Genomic DNA, 14,769 nt, shown 5'->3' on the forward strand with positions numbered 1-14,769 from the left:
CCAGCATATAAAACTCTACCTCAACCTTTGGATACAGAAAGGACAGAACCAGTCAACGGTGACAGCCCCAATATAACCACAATAACAGAAAACAACCAAACAGTTTGGAACAACAAAATGAAGCAGGAGAAGAAATCATAACAGAAGATAATGACAGCAATACCTCCATAGTTGGTAATTTGCTAAGGAAGATAGATATTAATAAGCTATCAGAAGAAATGATGCATACTCCAAACCGAGAAATAGAGCAGAAAGAGCTTGTGGACAATAGAGATAAGACTCGGCAAGAACAAAACAGCAACTATAAAGAAAGTGAAATACCTCCAGCATCCTCAAAACAATGGGATAATATAACAATAAGGAAAAGGGAGAAAAAGAGAAAGAGCTATAAATTTTGGGAAACGACATCACATAGAAAAGATCCCTTTACCACCCCTCTTACACCAATGGAAACTGAAGAAAGGGAACAAGCAACAATCTCAGGAACATACTTGTACCTATAGAGATAGAAGCAGTAATGAGTAAATGGAATGAAGCAATCCAAGAAAACAGCAGCATAGATGCAGAAACTGGTAGTAATCAGCAGAACAGGAGTAATTCCATAAAGAAATGGGATAGAGATAGAAGCAGTAATGAGTAAATGGAATGAAGCAATCCAAGAAAACAGCAGCATAGATGCAGAAACTGGTAGTAATCAGCAGAACAGGAGTAATTCCATAAAGAAATGGTAAGAATATGGAGTGCAAGACACACAAGAACAGGAAAAGGAAAATTGGTCAACAACAAAAAGAAATGATGAGCAAAGGGAATATCCAAAAGGAATACAAAATAAAGCTGCAGATTTAAGTAACCAGATTATAGATGAATTAAGAGAGCATGACGAAGAGGTCCCTGAAGAAGAAATTACGGTAAGTCTACAAAATGCAAAAGAGAATCAAGACAAATTAGGTTTTGAAGAATATATGGCAGGTATCCCAATCCCAAGATGTGGAAAACAGTCAAAAAAGAGAGGTAGGAAATCACTTGTTGAGCTCAAATCGGCAATAGGCAATGAATGCAACCAAAGGCAGATTGAAGAAACACTAAAAGCTGGGAAGGGGAAGATCTTTCCCAATGAACAATGAGGATAACCACATGGAATGTTAGGGGACTAAATGCCCCTAACAAGAGGCACTTGCTAAAGCACAGTTTAACACTATTTGAATCAGAAGTATTAATAATCCAAAAAACTAAGTTAAATAACGAAGAAGGGGAAAAATTAAAAAAGAGACTTGGAGTTTGGAAAACAGATTTAATAGCATCAACATGAGCCTTAGGAGGCATTGGTATATTATGGGACCCGAGGAAAATCAATTATAACATGGTCAAACAATTGGATGGGAGAGAAAATTCAGAGCTATAGATATAATATTCAATTCATACTTATCAATGTATATGGGCTGATACCAACAGCAAATAAGAGGAATGTTTGGTAAGAGATCAGCGCCTTTATGGAAACAGACAAAACAGCCAATTATTGCATGGGGAGAGACTTCAATGAACTTTCGAATCTGGATGAAAAACTAGGAGGACCTAGACAGTAACACAAACTATGATAGACTTCAGAGATTGGTTCTCCACAAAAAAATTAACTGATAATCCACAGAACAGTTTATACACATGGAATAACAGAAAATTGGGATCATGCCACATTGCGGAAAGGATAGATAGATTCATCTTCAAAGGGGATCTAAGTAATTTCAATTATGCAATACATTCAACAATTCTACCAAATGCAGGATCAGATCACTTTCCGGTCTAATTAGATATAGAAGAACAAGTCAAACCCATAAGAAATTCTTTCAAATGCGAGAAAATGTTGTTTCTTGATGATAAATTGATGGGTAGCATCAAGTAGTGGTGAACAGAGTATGATTTTGAGGGATCCAAAATGTTTCGTTTTGTACCTAAACTTGAATACTTAAAAGAAAACATCAAAGAAACTTAATGAAGAGGTAATAAAAGATGGTATGGATGAAGAAAAATATTTCAAAGACAACGAACTGCCAACAAAACAAGAAAATATATTACAAAAAGAGGCAATCTTCTAGAAGCAAAAATCTAGGGAAACTTGGCTTTTAGAAGGAGGCCTTCTTCAGAAATTAACAACACTTTTATAGCATTAATCCCCAAAAAAGATAACCACAAAGAACAGAGTGATATTAGACCAACAGCTCTCTGCAATACAGTATACAAAATATTATCAAAGGCTTTGGCTAACAGACTCAAAACAGTCCTTCCAAAGTTAATTTCAAAAGAACAAATAGGATTTGTACAAAGCATATCGGTATTAGATGGCATCATTACAATACAAGAAACAATCCATTCAGCACAGTCAAACAAAGAGGATTGCATGCTAATGAAGCGAGACATACAAAAAGCTTACGATAAGGTAGACTAGTGTTTCCTCTGTAAAACATTAGAGGCTTTTTATTTCTCCCAACAATAGACCAACATAATATATAATTGTATAACAACTCCCAAAATATTAATCCTAATTAATAGTACCCCGGAAGGCTTTTATAACATTTCAAGAGGAATAAGACAGGGGATCACATATCCCCTTTCCTCTTCATCATAATGGTTGAGGCATTCGGAAGAGCAATTAAAAAAGGTCAAGCTAGTGGTATAATAAAGGGTGTTACAGTAACAAAAAGGAATCCTTAACATTATCCATCAACAATTTTCAGACGATACCATTCTCCCAAGACAAAGTACAATAGTAAAAGCCCAAAACTACAAAAAGATTATTAAAACATATACAAAGATTAGTAAAACATATACAGAAGCCTCTGAACAAATAGTCAACACAGAAAAATCAGAAAAAAAAATTCTTAACACCAAGCTAGATATGGAAAGAAAACTTTGCAACATCATGGGACATAAGAAAGGCACCTTCTCATGCAAATATCTAGGAATTCAGCTGGAAAAAAAACATGAGAGAAACAAAATCCTAGAATACTATAATAGATAAGATCGATAAAAAATTGGAAAATTGAAAAGGGAAATGGCTAACAAAAATAGGTAGAGCGACAAAAATCAAAACAGTGTTAATTGCATCCCTACCTACCAGATGTCCTACCTACCACTTCCCAATTGAGCAAAAAAGAAAATCGACCGTAAAAATTATTTTTGAGTGGGATCAAAGAGAAGAAAAAACAAGCATTAATTAATTGGGACAAAACATGTAGACCCAAAGACAAAAGAGGTTTAAGAATCAAAAATCTAAGTTGGCAAAACGAAGCATTAGGGGCAAAATTATTCTAGACTCTGGAGAATGTATCATGAGTATGAAAACAAATGGGCTAAAATATTATACCAAAATAACCTAAACAACGAAGACCCGTTATCATTATTTCGATGCAAAAACCCGCCAAAGGGATCTAAAACTTTGAATTTCATGATGCAATATTGAACCCATATAAACAAACACCTAACATCGGATATAGGCAATGGTGAGGGAAATCAATTAGTAGCTATAAACACAAACTAGAAACCAACCAAGTAACAAGTTGGGAATGGAAATCTCTAGAAGATCCTAATCTAAAAAGGGCTATGAACAAATCACAAACTCTCAAAGATGGGAACAGATAGAGATATCCTTAAATTTGTATTGGAATCGAGTTTGTCTTCCTGAAGCTAGCATATTCCTCTAGGCAGCCATACAAAATAGGATCCTTGCAACAGACAAGTTTACAAAAATGGGTTTTGAAGGCCCATCAAGATGTCCCCTTTGTAAAAATGACTCAAAGACCACTGAACGCCTACTACATCAATGTTCCTTCGCAAAATCATGCTGGCATTGCCTTTGTCAAAAACTCAACTAGCTCTCTGTTTCTTCAAAAACACTATGGGATCACTTAAAGAGCTGGCCCAAAAATGGATACCCTAAGATATATAACAATCTATGGAAAATTTCACCATCGACCTTACTCTGGGAAATTTGGAAAGAGAGGAATAGGAGAATCTTTTTAAACCAAGAATTGATAATACCTTCCCTTCTCAACAAAATAGAAGCAAGCATAACGGAAGTTATGAACAATGACCTAAGAAATTCAAACAAAGAAGGAGCCTTCTTAGACTGAGATGCAAACATGCGGAAAAATTGGTGTAAACCTTAGTTACCGGATTCGTGCCCTAGAGGCCGGATCTGGATTCGGGTCCGAACCGGATCCAGATTCGTGCCTGGATTCGTGTAGATCCAGGCAAGATCCTTGTTTTACACAGTGGATTCGTTCGGATTCATGGCCCACGAATCCTGACGAATCCACTGTGTAAAACAAGGATCCTGCCCGGATCTACATGAATCTAGGCACGAATCCTCAAGGATCCAACGTGAATCCTCAAGGATCGATAGGTTTAAGTGAGTCTAAGTTATTTAATATGACTTTTTTAAATATATTTTTTTGCTTTCTAGTGCTAAAATGACCTTTTTATGCATTATATATACTAATAAATGAGAGAAACAAATATATATATATATATATATATATATATATATATATATATATATATATATATATATATATATATATATATATATATTCACGAATCCCCCACGAATCCTAATCGGGGAAAAAAAAAAATCACGAATCCACGGATCCGATTCACGTGCCCGAATCGGATTCGTATCCCGAATCGGTAACTAAGGTGTAAACTTATCAATACCCCAATGCTATACACCAAAACAAGCAATCTAGCTAGAGCAAATTGTAGATGGGAACCTCCACCTGTGGAATGGGCAAAATTGAACTTTGATGGAGCATTAAGAGGAAATCCTGGAAGGGCGAGTATAGGATGCATCATCCACTCAACAGATACTTTGTAGATTAAAAGGGCAAAATATTTAGGGGATTATACAAACATGGCAGAAATGGAGGCCCTCTTAGAAAGACTAAGACTTATTCTAAACTATGGGTTCAAAAAACTTATCATAGAAGGGGATTCTCAATTTTTTCTAAAACGCTATAAGGGGTAGATATACACCCAACTAGAAACTCAACTCAAAACTAGAAGAAGATTTATCCCTATTACATAATTTTGATGAAATTCGGATACAACAAATATATCGGAAAGGTTATAAAATTAAAGATAAACTAGCCAATCTATGTCAAGAAATGGGCTAACAATAGATCTAGAGAGAGTAAAAGCAACTCTCTCTCTCTCCCACTTCCCAGTCATAAAAAAGGATTGCAAAGCTTTCTTGGCAGGATCAACTTCGTAAGGAGGTTCATCCCTGACCTTGCTTCCATGGTAAAGCCTCTCACAGCTATACTGAAGAAGAAACTGATGTTCACCTGGACTAGGGAAGGAAAGGCTAGTTTTGAAGAAATCAAGAAATCAATTGCATCAGCTCCCACTCTTGTCAATCCCAAGTTTGACAGGGACTTCATCCTTTACTCCCTTGGAGGGTCGAGTATATCGCCTAAATCGCCAGTTTGGCGATTCGATTCAACCTGGGAGATTTTTCATGAGTCATGAATCAGATCAATGAATTTTTTCTCATGAATCACCTGAATAGCAAATTCATGCAATTCATGGAAAAAATCAGCTGAATTAGCTCCATGAATCGGCAAGGCAAGGCATAAAGTAATTAAAGAAACAAAGGATTAAAGAATCGTCATTCATGGTATGTTTGAGTAGACTTGCAAGAGATTCAAGAAAAAATAGACAGAACAAAAATAACATCCATGGCATTGTGTATATTACTATATATACTTCACTTACCAAATCCAGAATAGGAACTTCATTGTTGGAGACTCATGACTAATAAATGCAGTGCTGAAGGTATATGTATTGCATTCTTTTTGTAAGCATACGGGTGATGGAATATCGCCCAGTATTAAAGAAGCGTTGAAGGATATAATGTACACAATAAAAATATTGTAGCAAGACAAATATTCCAATCAGCATATCATGAAGTAATAGTGGAAAAACGTAATCCTAGATACACATCATGCCATGTACAACAACCAATTTTGCACTATTAATATGGAACAAAATAAGAGGATGAAATCAGTAAGATGCTCAACGATTAGTATGATCAATTCAATATACAAGCAAAGACATACACATGGACCCTGATAAATCTAAGAATGTGGCAATAAAAGTTAGGAAGTAATCAGCGAAAACAATAAAATCTCCAAAGTTCAACCAACAACAATAAAAAGACTCGAGCTGTTGTGTGTATATGCCTATGCAGCGATAAAAGTCAAACCTATTGCGTCAGCAAAGTAATAAGAATGTCGAGTCATTTATTGTGTATCTAATATTTTAGAAGTGTCATTTATGGAACCATTCAGAGCAAGGATTTTTGTGTGTTTCAACTTTGAATCACTATGATCATATGATTTCTATTTACTTCAGCTACAGCCTTCAATTTACATTTTACATGTAACATAGTTACGTATGTGATGGATTTATCATTTATGTTCCATGTTTATGTATGTTAACTTCTATTTGATGATGTTATAGTGTATTTAAGTTATTTTCAATAAAGGGTGCATGTTCTAAATTGTTGAAATCTCTACATTTAAAGGTTTTTTTTTCAATTTGCCGATTCATAGCTGATTCATGGGCGACTCATGGTCGATTCACAATTCGATTTGGCCTTGCCAATCTGATTCCGATTCTGATTCTCGTTACTTTGGTGCTAACATAGTTCAATGATGAGAATTTGGAACAACCCATAGCTTTCTTTAGTGAAGGGCTCAAGGATTATGAAGGAAGATACAACTATGTAGAGAGGTCCTTGTTGTTGTAAGGGCTCTCAAAAAATTCAGAGACTTGTTGTCTCACAACAAAGTCCAACTTCTAGTCCCACATGCAAGTGTGGAGGAGTTCCTCCTGAACAAAGACATCAATGAAAAGAGGGCGAGATGGATCACCAAGGTCATGGAATATGACATAGATATCAAGATCACCAAGCTTGTAAAAGGCAAGGGATTGTGTGAGCAGATGGCTTCATCTTTTGAGCTACATGAGGAGACTGCCCTCTTAATTCAAGGAGAGCAACCAGTAGAGAATGAAGATCAGATTGATTGGTTGCATGACACGACAACCTTCTTGTTAGAAGGAACATATCCCCAAGGCCTAGATAGAGCAAAGAGCAGACAATTCAGATTACAGGGTGTTCCCTATATCTTGGTGGATGGAATATTATTCAGGAAGGATTCTGATAGAGTCCTATTAAGATGCATAGAGACTGATCAGATCAGCAGGTTGCTGAAGAGTTCCATGATGGCCCTGTTGGTGGCCATTTCTCAGCCAGAGTGACTGCAATGAAGATAATGAGGGCTAGCTATTATTGGCCAACCCTATTCGATGACTGCCATAAGTGGGTGAGGAAATGTGAGAAATATGCTTTCTTCTCAAGAAAGCAAAGATCAGTTGTCCCTCCTCTCCATCCTACTCAAGTTGATCAGTCTTTTACTCAATGGCGTTTGGATTTTATTGGTCCAATAAACCCACCCTCTAGTGTTGGTCACCAGTGGATCTTGGCAGCCACAGATTATTTCACAAGGTGGACAAAGGCAGTAGCTCCAAAAGATGCAACAGAGGCCTCAATTGTTGAATTCCTTGATGGAATTGTAGCCAGATTTGGTGTTCCATCAACCATCATATCAAATAATGCCAAATCTTTTGTTGGAGCTCATATATGCTCTTGGGCTCTAGAAAATGGGATATATTTGAGCACTTCCTCAAATTATTATCCCCAAGGGAATGGCTTGGCTGAATCCTCTAATAAAAACCTCATCAAAATCATGAAGAGGACAATTGAAGATAACCCGAGGTGTTGACCTGCCAAGTTGAAGACTGCCCTTTGGGCTGACAAAATCACACCCAAGAGAGCAGTAGGGAATTCACCTTTTATGTTTGTATATGAAAGGGAAGCTAGGCTTCCTATTTTACTGGAGTTCCCCTCTCTTGAGCTTGCTCGTCGATTGGAGCTAGAAGAAAATGATCCATGACAATCAGGTTAACAATACTGATTGAATTAGACGAAAAGAGACAACAAGCTATGCATACACTTGAAACTTGTCAGCAACATGTCAAAAGGAGTTATGACAAGAAGGCTACGGCCAAAGTTTTCAAAGAGGGAGACTTTGTCCTCAAATGGGATGCAGATAATGCTAAACCTGGTAGGCACTCTAAATTTGATGCTATGTGGAGTGGCCCTTATGTTATCACCAGTTGTAAAGAGGCCAACGCTTTCCAACTATCTAAGCTTGATGGTGATGTTCTGCCAATTCCAATCAATGGAATTTACCTTAAACCTTGCTTCTAGAAGAGGGTTAGGGTTTTCTGTACATATTAGAGTAGTTTCTCTTGTTTTTCAAGAAGTGCATGGGCACAGGCTTCTCTCCAGAAGATAGCAAAGTTTTGAAGTTTTGAGGTTGCAGAGGAGGCAAATTCTTGTGGTTTCAAACAATGTATAGCAAATCTCAATTTTTGTGACTCTAGCCCAATGGATTGCTCAAGGTCACTGATCTATGCTTAGCAAGCAAGCATCCCCCACGCCAAAATTTGAATTTTAGGGTGCCAAACTTGTCCAATGGTCATTTGACTATTCAAATTTATTTGTCCTAAAAGCCTAATAGGAATACGACAAAAAATCCTTGACCTTTACTCTTTATATTCCTCAGTCTTCAAGTTTTTTTCATGTTATATCCTTCACCGCTTGGCCGCTACAGTGAAAGGCTTAATAGTCAGTTGGACCGCGAAGGCACGAAACAGTTATCTCAACAGTCGATGCGGCTATGCAGCATTTCATGCTAACATTCAAATGCAGGTTGCGACAGTGTGAAAGTCAAACCACAGCTCAGTCATTTTCAGTTCCACATCGTTATAGATGATTAAGGCTAACCCCAAGGTTTGAGCTGCGAAGCAACGAGGCCTTCTATTCGCATGTTCGCAAGGAGTAACGCATGGTCAAGATGGTGAAGTCACAAATCACCTTGTTCAAATAGTTGCGGGAGTTTAAGAGTTAATCAGAGTTCAAGTTGTGACACAATGATTACCTTGATCACTCACTCGCAAGTTTAGACATCAAGGTTAGTGGTTAAGTTGCGAAGCTACGAATGCAATTTGTCTCAATGTTCTCGCATGTTCGTAGGGGATAAAGTGCAAACCATGGTTACGGTGGCAATGCTGCAAAAATTTTGTTCGCTCATTCACAAGGGTTAATGATGGGCAAAAGTTTCAAGTTGCGAAGTTGCACAGAGCCTTTATTCGCCTGATCACACAGAGTTGAGCTTAACCCGAGTTTTGAGAGGCAAAGCAGCAAAGCCTTTTGTTCGCTCATTTGCAAGGTTAAATGCCAAACTCCACTTCCGGGTTGTGAGGGAGTGAAGGTCATAGGCATCTGCAGTTGATCTTCCTCGACCGTCAAATCTAGAGCGGATCAACATCCGACGTTTCCCCGTCTCTTGAAGGGTGTACGACGTTTAACTGAAGTTGGAATACAACCAATGGACACGCGTCCAAGTGGGCCACCAATTATTATCTCTTCATCGCATTGTCGCAAGAGTAAAGAAATCTCATCGATTGAGGACTTTTTCTTTCAATCGATGCTTTCCATCAATAAGCTTCAAAGATTTAAGTTGCAACTACGAAGGTCAAACCAACCCTCAATCAAGCCCAATTGTCGTAGCATCATGGGTGTAACATTCAGAGGCGGTTTCGATCTCACGACAAAGGGAGGATTGCATGTTCGTAAAGATGATTTCTAAGGCCTCTAATCTTACAATAAGTCAACAATGGTCAACCTAGTTCTACGTCGCATCACAAGTATGTGTTTCAATGTTTGTGATCTCATGACATCTCTATTATCGTGGCATCGTAAGTGTTATATAGCTGAAAAGGCATAAGGTCGTAGCGTCATAAGATCATGAGAATGGCGAGGGCAGCTATATTAATGGAGTTACGATGCTATGACAAGGATAGTCAACGATCGTAAGATCATAGGGTCAAATGGTGAAGCCTCTGAAGCTACGAAGTGGAAGTGATTGTAAGATCATAAATTAAAAAGGGTCAAAAGGATTGATAGGGTGGCATGGTTGATTGGTCGAGTTGTTGACTATGCATGAGGGCTTCTGTTTTATTGTGATCATTTGATCTCAACATATCAATGGCTAGCTTATGTGTGCTTTCTGGAGATGCTCGATGTTTAATTGAAGCAGGGAAAAGAGGATCAGCCACATGTCATGGTGGGCCAAGTTTACAAGGGTTCTTTGGTCATTGCTTCGCAAGGGCCAATTTTCAAAGGGATAATTCATCGAATGAGGGCTAAATCATTCACCCGACATGCATTCCATTGACAAAAGCCAGCAAAAGGTCTTTTGATCTCACCATAAACCGTTGTAATGAGATCGCAAGGGTAAGTTGAAGGATCGTCAAGGCCACGACAAAGGGATAGTTAACCGCAATCATAAGATCATAAGGGTTAAAGTTGTTGGTGTCGATGTTATGATAAATTGCGATCGTAAGATCGTAAGGTCAAGATGACTCTGCTCATAACAACATAAAGGGAGTTAAAGGGTCCCTCAACTATACAACAAGAAGGTGATCGTAAGGATCAAATAAGGTGGGGCCAGGCCATTTGCATGAGTTATCCAGTTATATCCTCCCACGCTACGACAAACAGCAAATCGTAAGATCTCAAGGGCAAATTGATAGGCCTCCAAATCTACGAAGCAAATGTTGTGTGTTCGTGCAATCAGTCGATCATGAGGTCGTAAAACAAAAGAGAAAGGGACTTGTGACCATACAACAAGCTGTAGATCATAAGATCTCAAGGGCAAGTTCAAGGCTTTACAAAGCTACGAAGTTGTGGTCGTTGTAAGATCATAAAGGTAAAAGTTGATGCTTCTGAGATTATAATAAAGAGAGAATTGTCGGAATGTGGTTGTAGGTCAATGAAGTTGTTGGGGGTAACTACTAAAGTTACAAGATGGTCCACTAACTGCGATTGTAAGATCATAGAGGTTCTAAAAGACACCTTCAACCATGAGATATATCGACAATCGTAAGATCATAAAAGCCAAGTTCCCTACTAAAGATGATACAAGGGGTTTGACTGCAATGACGATCGTAATATTGTAAAACTCTAGGTTGACGTGAAAAAGTGCTTTGCTAGTCTAAGCTGGAAAATGACAGAGGGTCTTCGACCAATGAAATATATGAAGGGTACAGAGTGGAGTTTGAATATAGTTGACCTAATGATAAATCTGATTTGGCGTGTTAAGAACGAAGCAAGCAGATCTCTAATGGCAAATCAGATCTATTGATCGTCTGCAACCAATTTTTAATGTCTTCGGGGCCGTTGCACTCCATGCTTAAATGCATATCATGATCGTTTTGTTCTAATTTTATCTTCCGCGGCTGAGTCCACTCTCCCTGTTCTTTCTACACAGGCCCATGACTAATTGCACTTCGCGTTTAGATCTCCTGATTCTCAGTTATTACTCTCATTCGTAGTCTAATCCATGATCAGGGCAGTTCAGAATCAAGGTTGTATCTGGGTTATGCCTGCACCCTATAAAGGCAAGTTTTGTTATTGTTCAAAGGGCTCTCTCTTTTCTGATCATTTAGAGACACTCTGTAATATTTTGCCTCTTACTCAATAGAAATCTCCTCTGTCATATCCATTCTCATCAGTGAAGTTTGTGCACTCTATGTGGCCTCACTTTCCGAATGTATTTTGACAATTGTAATATCATATGATTATGTTCATTTTGGATAACTAATTTGATTAAGTGAATCTATTGTATTCCTTCTCTAGTTATGTTATCTTCTTGACTTATCTAGGATATTGAGATTGATGAAATGCAGATAATGGTATATCTTGTCAAATCTGTTGGATTCTAGAGCAGTTATTGGAAAAGAATTAGACCCAACATACTATTTGGTGTATCACCCCCTCTAGACTAGAATAGGTAGTTTGCTTTCATGCATTCCTTCTCCCTTTTCCTTCCAAGAAATAGTTAGGTGCACCATAATAGTAAGCATGTCGGCCTTCTCCAAAGACTCAATCTCACGTTACAAAGTCCCACGACACCACCTCATAATGATGGTTAAGGACCACATGAGGCCAAGAAGGATAAGGTCCTGCCTGAGGCGTAATGTTGTATGTTAAGGACACTGTATTATAGCTCCCTTACAAGCTCCAGGGTATAATATTGTTAAAGTAAGCCAATCATAAAAGGTGGGTCAATAATAAAAGGCGAGAAGTTGACATGAAGAAGGAGAACAGCATAAATCCCTCACCAAGTATGCCACCTAGTGATGATGGTTAAGGAACACACGAGGCCAAAGAGGATAAGGACCTCATCATGTGCTCCAATACAACCCTCATTATGGTTCAGCCCCCATGTAATATTTAAGATTTGTTATTGAGATTTGGATATATATTGCATGACCCTAGAATCGGACGTATGTCATAAATTATACCTACACTAGCATCTCATCTAATAGAAAGTTTCTAAACCAGATCTATCTCATCTTATTTTGAGAGAGCAGATAATATAACTATGTTTTCTGATTTGCTATACTTGGATCTGTGAAATTAAGGCAAATTATAAGGAAGCATAGGAAAGATAAGGGACATTACACATAGTATAAATATACACAGATGCAATTTTATAGAATTCGGAGTGTTCAGAGATGACAAAAAAAAAAATCAAAATGTTTTTGCTTCATTCTAAAGGTTGTCTTCTTCTACTGACTCTGGTAAGAAATTCCATTGCATTTTATCATCTCTTAGTCAAAGTAGGCAGCTAAAGAGAGCCGCCACCCCTAAATGTGTTTGCATACTCAATCCAGAAACATGATCCAGATGTTTAATTGAAAGGGCTATCTTGCACAATGCATTTAAGTTGAAGAAAATGGATCTGGTACATGCAGTCTTTGCATTTGGGCTGTCTATAATGCCCAGATTTTGAAAAGACATATTCATCCAAAAATAAAAAAATAACAATTCAAACCATGTAAAAATATGAAAATAAACCACCAACATGTACTTCAAAAATAATCCCTGTGATGTTAGCCCCGAGTTAACATGATCAACAAGGGGAAAAATATACAACTGTGAAAACTTAACTAAGCTGTAGAGAAAATTGAAATAATCTTTGAGATGTTTATATCAAAACCTTGAATCAACGTGGCTAAGTAAGGAAAAGCAAGAGCCAATAAAAAAAATTGATAAACTGTAGGAAAGGTTCAACAATTCTTATGATGTATATGCTCCCAACTCCGATGCAACAATCGCATCGCAAAAGCTCGAGTGACTAGAATATTAGACATTTGATAAAATAATCTCAATTTAAGGGACATTGTAAAGTATTAAACTTGGGTCGTAAATGGCACCCAGCTTTTTGGCCAATTAAAATGAACTCACCTAGCAAAAACAAATGGCCTTCCACAGAACCGTCCCTGGTTGAGACCTATTAGACACTGTAAATTCTTGAAATTGGATAAGATACTATACCCTAATTTCCAAATGGGTGGAATTTCCATGTGATCAATGAAAACAAGTTTGGCAGGTACAAATCCCACGAGGAAGACCTAACAAAGTATTAGAATTGAGAAAAGTATTATTACGCATGTAACATATCACCGAACGTTTGGAGGCCGAGAGACAGTCCAAGGTCTGTTTAAGGAGAAGATTTTTTTTTTTTTCAAAAGAAAATTACTCAATTGTGGCATCTAAGAAAAATGAAACCTTGAGAGCAAAGTTACTAAATCAAAGTATACGGAGCCGTTGCGAGCTATGTATTTCCTTCCTACCAATTATGCCCACAGCAAATCAGAATATGTGGAATTTCCAAATCATAACTAATAATAAGGAGATATGATCTACTAACCTCGGAAGAGGAAGCGTGATTTCCATGAGGTATTAACAGCCTGAGGGTTTACTTCCTCCTTCAAGCAGACATCACCGTTTCCCAGCAAGCCCGCTGGCGAGTATGTCGATGCCGATGTAAAACGACCATACGTAATTAGCCTGCGTCCCGCCCCTCGCAGCATGCTTCCTTTAGCCGAACCTGCCAATGTCGCAAATTAATTAAAATGTCCAGCCAAATCAATACAAAATGCCCTTGTTTCAGGCAATACAGATCCACATATGCTGTAAAACTTAAGTCCGAAATGAGAATAACGATCGAAACCAATTAGGTTACAACCTCCGCTAAAAATGAAGAAAAATCACTCTGCTGCTCCTTTCTGCCCTTCCAAGTCTGTGGAATGCGTACAAGGGTTATTCAGCACACCGCTCTTTTTTTATTTCCACCAATTAAAATTTGCTCCATTTAGGTAATTAAACCACGCGCGCACAAAATAGGAAAATGACGACCTCTACCGGTTGATTAGGTTTTTCAAACATTTAACCTGCACGTGTGCTGGGCGCTAGGGTCAACCGCCTTTTGCTACCGTTCCATTCCTCCCATGCGTGCCTCTAGAAAGGAGAGGTTGTATAGGCGGATATGTATATGTATATATTTTTTTTTTTTTTTTGGCCGTACATTAAAATTTGGTTTACTTCATAACTATAGATATAATGTAGAGATATAACGTAGAGGATGAGTATAGGTACATTAAAAAATACAAAATCAAAGTGAAAAATATAATAAAGAAAGGCATGGATTAAAAAGAGAATAGGAGGATTATGTCATATTGTGAAATGATCAAAAAAGATAATAGGGGTCATTAGGGTGTATTATGTATGTATCATTT

General features: G+C 37.7%; 1 protein-coding gene across 2 annotated transcripts in view; it reads right to left on the reverse strand.

Moving 5' to 3' along the window:
* LOC149565387 (cytochrome b-c1 complex subunit Rieske-4, mitochondrial-like) overlaps window positions 1–14,327 on the reverse strand; it is a 31,475-nt gene extending 17,148 nt beyond the window's left edge. The window contains exons 1-2 of one of the 2 annotated variants that reach the window (XM_089818892.1): window positions 14,220–14,327; window positions 13,902–14,069 (exon numbers count right to left, since the gene is read on the reverse strand). In XM_089818892.1, coding sequence (XP_089675018.1) covers window positions 13,902–14,064 — 163 coding nt within the window. In that variant the 5' untranslated portion in view covers window positions 14,065–14,069; window positions 14,220–14,327. Of the gene's footprint in view, window positions 1–13,901; window positions 14,082–14,219 lie in introns of both variants that reach the window. The other variant, XM_089818891.1, reaches the window with a different exon arrangement.
* Window positions 14,328–14,769: the final 442 nt, after the last annotated feature.

This window comes from Cupressus sempervirens, chromosome 3, assembly GCF_028749045.1.
Source record: "Cupressus sempervirens isolate cs-2001-9-10 chromosome 3, ASM2874904v1, whole genome shotgun sequence".
Taxonomy (NCBI): domain Eukaryota; kingdom Viridiplantae; phylum Streptophyta; class Pinopsida; order Cupressales; family Cupressaceae; genus Cupressus; species Cupressus sempervirens.